Source organism: Amyelois transitella, chromosome 5 (genome assembly GCF_032362555.1).
Source record: "Amyelois transitella isolate CPQ chromosome 5, ilAmyTran1.1, whole genome shotgun sequence".
In the NCBI taxonomy this organism is placed as follows: Eukaryota; Metazoa; Arthropoda; class Insecta; order Lepidoptera; family Pyralidae; genus Amyelois; species Amyelois transitella.
The window spans coordinates 12,534,064-12,543,629 of record NC_083508.1 but is presented as its reverse complement, the minus strand read 5'-3'; the positions used below and the strand labels follow the sequence as shown (position 1 = coordinate 12,543,629).

At 42.6% G+C, this 9,566-nt stretch overlaps 1 protein-coding gene across 1 annotated transcript; it reads right to left on the bottom strand.

Annotated features, from left to right (window-relative positions):
* Positions 1-240: 240 nt before the first annotated feature.
* Positions 241-9,342, bottom strand: LOC106130123 (uncharacterized). The gene is made up of 4 exons (XM_013328892.2): positions 9,322-9,342; positions 6,438-6,534; positions 1,667-1,840; positions 241-1,583 (listed from the first exon to the last, which is right to left on the bottom strand). Exons 1-4 carry the CDS (start codon positions 9,340-9,342, stop codon positions 643-645), a joined length of 1,233 nt encoding a protein of 410 aa, XP_013184346.2. The 3' UTR covers positions 241-642.
* Positions 9,343-9,566: the final 224 nt, after the last annotated feature.

Below are 9,566 nucleotides of genomic sequence, written 5' to 3'. Positions count from 1 at the left end.
AAACATTTGTGCTGCTGTAGTCCGGCGAACGAAGTCGCGGACGCCGGCGAGAGCTCGGCGCCTGCCGGGTCGTACACTTAATAAATCACCTTAGAAATCGATAGGAAGTCAGTTTTACTTACAATAATTCCGCTATTAAACTAGGGTCGGCGGCGGCGCGCCTCGCAACGCGAATTGACTTGCGGTCGGCGGCGCGAGGCGGGACCGCTACAATTTCATAATAAGTCTCTAATCGTTCACTGGGTGCCTTCCGACTGAGCTCCACGATGGCTGCCTTTTGTCCGACCTCGTGTTGACGTCATGCATCGATGTTAGGTCGCGGGGTGCTAGAGGAATTGCTGATATTATGGCCGCTCTATATATCAATGCATGAACACAACACGGCCCTTGTGTTCTGAGTTCACGTTCACTACTTCCCTGCTTCCACGTTCTTTCTAACGAATTGGCGTATCTACCATTTATAGCCCTGGTTCCTTAAGTTTCTCATGCAGTGATGAGGGTTCGACAGACGCAATGTCCAGGGCTGTGTGAGTGGTGCGGGCGGGTGCGGCGTGCGGCGTCCGGTCAGCGCGCGGCGATGCGGCACAGCGCGTGGCGCACGGCGGCGGCGGCGGCGGGCACGGCGGCGCCGCACAGGCCCGATCAGAGCCTGTCCTCCTCCTCCTCCTCCTCGCCCTCGTCACCCGCCTCCTCGTTCTCTTCCCGATAGCCCGGGTGTTCGCTGATCGCGTAGTAGTTCCCGTTGTAAATCACCCCCAATTCTCTCAACGCGTCTCCCCGTATCGTCGCCTTGATCGTCCAGTTGTAGCAGTCGTCCGATTCGGACTCGCGGTCGAGCCTTTCGACGTCTAGGATTTTCGAACTGAGCCTTTCGAGAATAATGCCTATGTCTTTTATAGTGAGATGTCTTTTCTGATCCACGCTAAGTTGATCTATGAGGAGCAAAAACTTCTCGGAGGTGACGGCTTCATCTTCTACGAGCGTGTTCTCAGTTTCGCTCTCGGAGGAGTCTCGGTCGCCGCGGCGCGCGGACTCCGCGTCTAGAAACCGAACGTGTCCCTTGGGCCGTCCCTGGGGTGACGCTCTCGGCTGGGCGTCTTGAATGGGCGATGTGGCGACGCTTTTGTGAACAGCGATCCGCCTTCCTTCTTCGTGCAGCGCGCAGCAGTGGAAGTCGCACTCGTCGGGCGGCGGGCGGGAGACGGGCGCGGGCGACGCGGAGCCGGCGCGGCACTCGGCGGTGTGCACGTGCACGGCGCCCGGCGGGTGCTCCAGCGAGCCCGCGGCGCGCGAGAGGCGGCCGCGGGGCGCGGGGCCCGGCTCGTCGTGGTTGACGACGGTGATGTGCGGCGGCGGCGGCTGCGGCCGGTCCAGCGAGGTCTGGATCACGAGCGAGGGCCGGCGGTCGGGCTTGGCCTGCCGCGAGGGCGAGCGCGCGGCCGGCGACGCCTGCGGCCGCTGGTCCCAGTGCAGCACCACTGTGACACGCCCCTTGTTGTCCATGATCTTCCATGAAGGAGTTTCATCGTGCAACTCGAGCGCGTGGATCGTCTCGCATACTATTTTCGGGATCGCTGATATTGCTGGAAACCGAAGGGGTAGGATTAATATTGATTGGAAAACAATTTTATTGGCATTCGTGACAAGAGTTCGTCATCATACTGACCAGCTTTGATGACGTCCACCCCTGTAGGATACCATCGCTCGCCCGGCCGCAGCAGCAGCAGCACGGTGTTGGGCGGGAGCGTGCGCCAGTACTCCCCGTCCTCGACCTGGGTGCCGTCGCTCTCGAGCACCAAGCGCACGGGCTCGCCAGCCGCTACTGACAACTTTTCCTTTCCTGGAACAAATGTACTAGTTTAGTTTGGATGTAAGTATCTCTTTTAACATACTTATTGCTTTCGTTAGGGACTTTCGTTGCCTGTAATATCTGAATTCAGCATTCTACGATCATCTAAAACTACGTTCAGAAGGCAATCAGTCTGTGAGGCCTAATATTTTTTAAAAGTCTTGTTATCTCACTTTATTTTTCGAGGCGGAATTAGCTCATTAAAATCTCCTAGGTTGCTTCTTTATACATACATAAAAAACAAATTGTAAAAATATTCCCTGCGATGCTAACTCCTTATTGTATGATTAATTCCCAAAATACACAGGGCCTAACAACTTGTCTTAATGTACATACTTATTATCAATTGATCTGAATACCTCGGCGAGATAAAAGCAGGTCAGGCGCGAGTTGCAAACCTTATTGACCCGGATCTAACAGGTAAGCTGTCCGGTTACCCGGCACTCGATCACTTCACGCGAACTTCAAGCTAATTCCTGAGGCTAATTCACATTGGTTTATGCAACGTCTGAGTCGATTATGCAAGTTGATATGAAGTTTGACAATTTAATGCACGTATTAGCAAGTTTCAATTATAATCTACAAGGTAGATAGAGTCTCAAATTGGTAAATTTAATTATCTATCGCAAGATTCATGGGAATATACTTGTGATATAAAAATTGAAACTTAATTTGAAAATAATATCTTCCCTTGCCATGCCACAAGTGATTCATATTTTCCTACATTTATCTGCCAATGTTTTTTTTATAATAACTTTATTATCATAAAAAGCTTAAAACCTACTGACCCGGATCAAACCGGTTAACCGGTTTACCGTCCGGCGCACGGTAACTCGATCACTTCACGCGAACTTCGAGTTAATTCTGAGGCTAATTCACATTGGCTTATGCAGTGCCTGTCAAATTTATGATTAACCCAGTTTATGCGTGAATTGTGGCGGTTAAACAAGTTTGTGCACAGCTTGGTAGCATAATGCATAGCATGCCAAGTCTTGATAATTTTTAAGAATATAATAGGTACTTCAGACAAACAGTGAATAAGGCGACTATAGTTTAAAAAAAAAACATTTTTTGCACCGACCGCGATGGTATGCAATCACCCTAATTTTACAAAGCGTTGTAGCTAATGAAAACAGACAGAATCAATTTCAACACAAATTGAATTTTAATTTGCTCAAACTGAAAATAAAATTTGCCGTGTGGTTCCCGGCACGAATAGAAAAAAGAATAGGATCACTCCATCTCTTTCCTATGGATGTCGTAAAAGGCGACTAAGGGGTAGGCTTATAAACTTGGGATTCTTCTTTTAGGCGATGGGCTAGCAACCTGACACTATTTGAATCTCAATTCCAAACAGCTGAACGTGGCATATTAGTCTTTACAAGACTGTTGGCTCTGTCTACCCCGCAAGGGATATAGACGTGATTATATGTATATGTATGTATGTATGTATATGAAAATAAAGTTGCCTTCACGGCACGACCTAAAATCTTTATCGAGCTAAGTGCAGCTTACGTGGCTACAAATAAAATATAATTAGTTGGACCTAAATACGTCACGTGTCACGTTAGAAGCTTTATACATACATACATACATATCATCACGTCTATATCCTTTACGGGGTAGACAGAGCCAACAGTCTACACTGTAGCATTTTCACCGGACGTCAATTTACAAATATAGATCTCTCAAATCTAAATCGTGGATGAATGCACATTTTCTGCTGGAAAAGTCAGTGACACCTTACAACCTGTGTCTTAGTAACATGACCGCCCTTTCAATCGATAGCCGAAGAACGTCTAGAGGGCGCCAAGGTCGGAATTAAAAAATAAAATGGCCGACTGAAATTTTTGACCGCATTGGGGTCATTAACTGTTATACTAAAAAATGGAAAAGTCTGTCTGTCTGTAATGATGTCACGGCTGAACCGATGGTCCGATTTTAATAAAAAAAATTGTGTAGAGGTATTACCTCAAGTCAAATATAGGTCAATTTATTCGGTTATTCTTTATTGTAACAATTACAATTTGTAAAGTTTACTTTTTTCCTGAAAATTCTAAAAAGAAAAAAAAATACAGCAAGTCTAGTTTTTCATATGGTTTTTGAAGTTTTCTGTAATTTTTGCTTAAAATTTTAATGTTGACTATTTATTAATGCATCTTAACCACTCCACGGACTTCGTAACAATTCAGCAATTCCGTCAATAGCATTTTTTATTTTAACTTGTTATACATACATATACTATATCTAGATACTGTACCTAGATAATTAAGACCTATTGTAACCATATTTAAAGAATAAATAATTATGATTATAGCCACGTCTATATCCCTTGCGGGGAAGACAGAGCCAACAATAAATAGCCTAAAGCCTTCCTCGATAAATGGTCTATTCAACACAAAAAGATTTTTCAAATCGAATTAGTTCCTGAGATTAGCGCTTCCAAACAAAAAAAACAAACTCTTCAGCTTTATAATATAAGTATAGATTGGATCTATTTTTATCAGCAGTTAATGCACCCGCGATCAAGTTCAAGGTGATTGGGGCCGGCTGAAAGTTACAAGATTTTTAGGATAATGATATTCATGTTGAAACATGTTGACGAGTGGCACCAATAGAAAAAGAATAAGACTACTCCATCTCTTATCGTAAAAGGCAACTAAGGGATAGGTTTCTAAACTTGGGATTCTTCTCTAAGGCGATGAGATAGCAATGTTTACCTTAGTCGCCTTTTACGACATCCATGGGAAAGAGATGGAGTGGTTCTATTCTAAAGTGCTGGAAATCACACGCACGCAAAATCTAAAAGATAGATTTCGATGGCAAATTCCATCGAAATACATATATATATATATGGTCATGTCTATATATCCCTTGCGGGGTAGACAGAATCACCAGTCTTAATACTGAATGGTCACGTTCAGCTGTTTGGCTTAATGATAGAATTAAGATTCAAATAGTGACAGGTTGCTAACCCGTCGCCTAATAAAGAATCCCAAGTTTGTAAGCCTATCCCTTAGTCGCCTTTTACGACATCCATGGGAAAGAGATGTAGTGGTCCTTTTCTTTTTTGTATTGGTGCTAAGAACCGCACGGCAAATTCCATCGTAATATATTTGATATATATCCGTATACGGATAACATACTACCTGGAATAATTTCTGGAAGAAATTCCTACGGATAGGAAGCCCCCGGGCGCAGATAGTATATAAATACGGCCATGATGTTATAGTGCTACGAAAGTGCTACGAGTCCGTAGCTCCATCGTAGACCCGCTACGAAGTAGCGCTGCGGCCATTAACAAGACTTTATTCAGCTTCACCTGTCTCACGTCAGTAATTAAATTTGCAAGTTAAATTTGACCCGCTTCCCGTTGTTCTGTTGGGATGACATTAGTTTGTTTGTTTGTTTGTCTGTTTGTAATATCTTTATTGCATAGAAATTTACACAGTAACAAGAAAATAGTACATAGTTATAAAAGAAACAAATCATTTGCGATGGCGGACTTATCCCTTGAAGGGATCTCATACAGTCAACCGGCAAACAATAAAGTTTAATAAGACATTTTGTTGAGAATTGTAGGTTAAATGACAATGCAACGTAATAATTTGAAAGGTGCTCTTGCATTATGGAGTCACGAATTTATGGTCTATCTACTAGCCGCTTTGAGTTATCTCCCAGTACTATATTTGTCAAAGTTTCAGTCATTCATATAGTCACGTCTATATCCCTTGCGGGGTAGACAGAGCCGGCAGTCTTGAAGAGACCGATAGGCCACGTTCAGCTGTTTGACTTTATGATAGAATTGAGATTCAAATAGTGACAGGTTGCTAGCCCGTCGCCTGAAATAAGAATCTCAATTTTTTTAAGCCTATCCCTTAGTCGCCTCTTACAACATCCATGAGAAATGAGATGGGAGTGGTCCTATTCTTTTTTAATGTCGGCTAGTAACCTGTCACTATTTGAATCTCAACTTCACCATTGAGCCATATAGCTGAAGTTCGCCATTCAATATTAAAAATCACGTCTATACCCTTTACGGGGTATATAGAGCCAATGGTCTTGTAAAGACTGATAGGTCACGTTCAGCTGCAAGAATCTCAAATTTATAAGCTTCCTTAGTCGCCTTTTACGACATCCATGGGAATGAGACGGAGTAGTCCTATAATTTTTTTTTATTCGTGCCTTATTCATTCTTGTGGTGGTTCCCACACGGCACGTTGTAACTTTTATGAGAAATAATGTTTCTTAACACATGAAAGTTTATTTTTAAGGAAAGAAAAGTGCCGTGTGGTTCCCGTCACCAAAACAAAAAAGAATACGACCACACGACCACTCCATCTCTTTCTCATGGATGTCGTAAAAGGCGACTAAAGGGGGATAGGCTTACAAACTTGGGATTCTTTTTCAGGCGATGGGCTAGCAACCTGTCACTATTTGAATCTCAATTCTATCATTAAGCCAAATAGCCGAACGTGGCCATTCAGTCTTTTCAAGACTGTTGACTCTGTCCACCCCGCAAGGGATATAGACGTGACCATATGTATGTACGTAAAAGAAAGAAAGAAAAAGGTTGATTATTCCTCACCTCTGTGTAGCAACTCTTCGAAGCTAGTCACCACCAGCCCCTTCCTCACGTTCCGCGAGCTGTCCCATATTTTAAAAGGCCTCTTTCCTCTAACCTCCTGGAAAAAAAAGTAAATATTACATACTTGTTTCCCCTATATATATTAATATTATTTCTGAAAGTCTATTCTATTCTATATGCCGTGTGGTACCCGGCACTAATACAAAAAAAAAAAATAGGACCAATCCATCTCTTTCCCATGGTAGTCGTTAAAGGCGACTAAGGGATAGGCTTATAAACTTGGGATTCTTCTTTTAGGCGGTGGGCTAGCAACCTGTCACTATAACGTGGCCATTTAGTCTTCAAGACTGTTGGCTCTGTCTACCCCGCATGGGATATGGACGTGACCATATGTATGTATGTATGTATTACATACTAGTTTCCATATATTTTCAAATTATTTCTAAAAGTCTATTCTATCTGTGTACCAAATTTCATTCAAATCGGTTCAGTAGTTTTTGAGTTTATCCGTCACGAACACACACAAATCTTTCACAACCCTCTTTTTACGTCGGGTAAGTAGTAAGTTAAAACGTTAAATCACCGATCTTATATTCAAAATTATTATATTATAATCGATTATTTTTTCTTATCGGCGACTGCTCTATACAGTTTTAAACACTCTTAATTTTATTTATTTACTAGTTGTCCCGGTAAACGTTGTTTTGCCATATAAATAACTAAGGGCCGCCCGCGACTTCGTCCGCGTGGAAACCCTATCATAAGTTAACAATCAATCCCGCAGAAACTCCGGAATAAAAAGCCTATATGTTATTCTTGGTCTTCAGCTACCTACACACCAAATTTCATCGTAATCGGTTCAGTAGTTTTTGCGTGAAAGAGTAACAAACATCCATACTGACATACTCACAAACTTTCGTATTTATAATATTAGTAGGATATCAAATGACGATTGATCAGTTATCGACCAGTGATGAAAAATGATTAAATTACTAAACTCGCTATTGAAAAATAGGGGTTGGTGATAAAAGCGAAAAAAAAAAAAATTTGTATCTATTTTTTAATGCGACATAATAAAAAAAATTAAGAGTTTAGCAAAATGACCAAAAAATTAAAGAAAAAATGTTAAGTGTGGTCAACCCTTATCACTAAGGGGTATGAAAAATATGTAGATGTTTGCCGATTCTCAGACCTACTCAATACGCTCACAAAATTTCATGAGGATCGGTCAAGCCGTTTCGGTGGAGTACGGGAACGAACATTGTGACACGAGAATTTAATATATCAGGTAAGATTTATTTATTTATGCAATTATAGTACAAAGGTGCTACTTATTTTTAATAGAAATCTCTTCCAGCAGATTTGTGAGAGTATGATCCATATCTATTATTATCGCCCTGACTGTGCATAACTATGTAATGCATTACAAACAAATAATTAATACATACATATATACACATTATCAAGTCTATATCCCTTGCGGGGTAGACGGAGTCAACAGTCTTGAAAAGTCTGATAGGCCACGTTCAGCTGTTTGGCTTAACGATAGAATTGAGATGCAAATAGTGACAGATAGCTAGCCCAAAAGAAGAATCCCAAGTTTAAAAGCCTAACCCTTAGTCCCCTTTTACGACATCCATGGGAACGAGATGGAGTGGTCCGGGAACCACACGGCACGTAATAATAATTAGTATGCCTGTTATTTAAGATATTTATTTATATTGTTAACAACATAATAACTTGATAGAGACGTGTCGAGTTATTACCCTAATAATATTATAAATGTCAAAGTAACTCTGTCTGTCTGTTACGCTTTCACGCTCAAACCACTTAACCGATTTTGATGAAATTTGGTAAAGAGATATTCACCCTGGCGAAAAAATACGCTGGCTAAAGCAACTGAACTCTTTCCCATGGATTGATGACTGTTGGCTCTGTCTACCCCGCAGGTAATATAGACATGATTATATGTTATGTTAAGAAGATAGAAAATAATTGGAGCGTGAGTTCGTCATCTCCACGTTTATTTCAGAATCATCAAATTATTCGTAAATACATTTACTCATAATTATCAAAGTGAATAGTTACGGACCAATCAGGATGAATATAGTCTGTTGATTTCTAAAGGGTGAACACGGGGTGCATAAAGCCCATATAAATGTAGGTTGCAAACTAACTTTACTTTTGAACAAATACATAAAATGGACGAGACCATATGATATTTATTTCGTTTTTTAAAGAAAATTATGATACTTCTGTATCAATTTTTATTCAACCTGTTTACGTGTGTATGTATGTTTAATTCAAAGTGTCATTGAAATTGAATGAAAGTATAATATATAATAGTACAGTCAGCAGCAGTCGGGTCAATTTGATAAAAACTGTATTTATTTGTGTCAAGCCAAAATCGCCCTTACCGGCTCTAACCACGTGTGTAAAAGTAATTAATTTGCCATCACAGAGTATATGAGTTATAGACAGTGCAATCCGCGACCACGGCGTAGCGGCTACGAGTGCTACGGCGTAGCGGGTCGGGCGCCCGTGGGGCCTGCACTGGCTGCAACGGTGCAACGCCCGTGCGACCCCCCCGCCCTGGTCCCCCGCCCTCACCCCCGCACTCGCCCGCCCCGCTCCGGCACGCACTATGCGTTGACCCACTGACATCGCCCTACACGATCTTTAATCTACACTAGGACAGATCAAAAACATCTCAACGAATCGAAAACATATTTAACAGCCCATAAAAAAACAACCAAAACTCGATCAACACAAGCCATTTGCGCCATGTTTCACATCGCGATATTAAGATAGCATTTACTGCGTCCGGTGCACGGTTATATCGCGTCGTAAAAGAAGCCATTATTACATTGTATCGATGACGTACCTCCTGAATTTCGACTATCATCTTCTCGTGGGACTTAACTAATTAATAAACGTATATAAAAGTTCAGTTATAGGGGTCGAGTATCGCAGCGGCGCGGTGCGCGCCGGCGAGAGGCCGGGCCGCACTGTTCGTCGTGACCGGGTCGCGCCCCCCCCGGGTCGGCCCCGCTACGCCCGCTACCCCCGCCCGGCCCCGCCGCACCCCCGCCCCGGGCCCCGCACTGCAGCTCGCCGTAATCTCTTGAT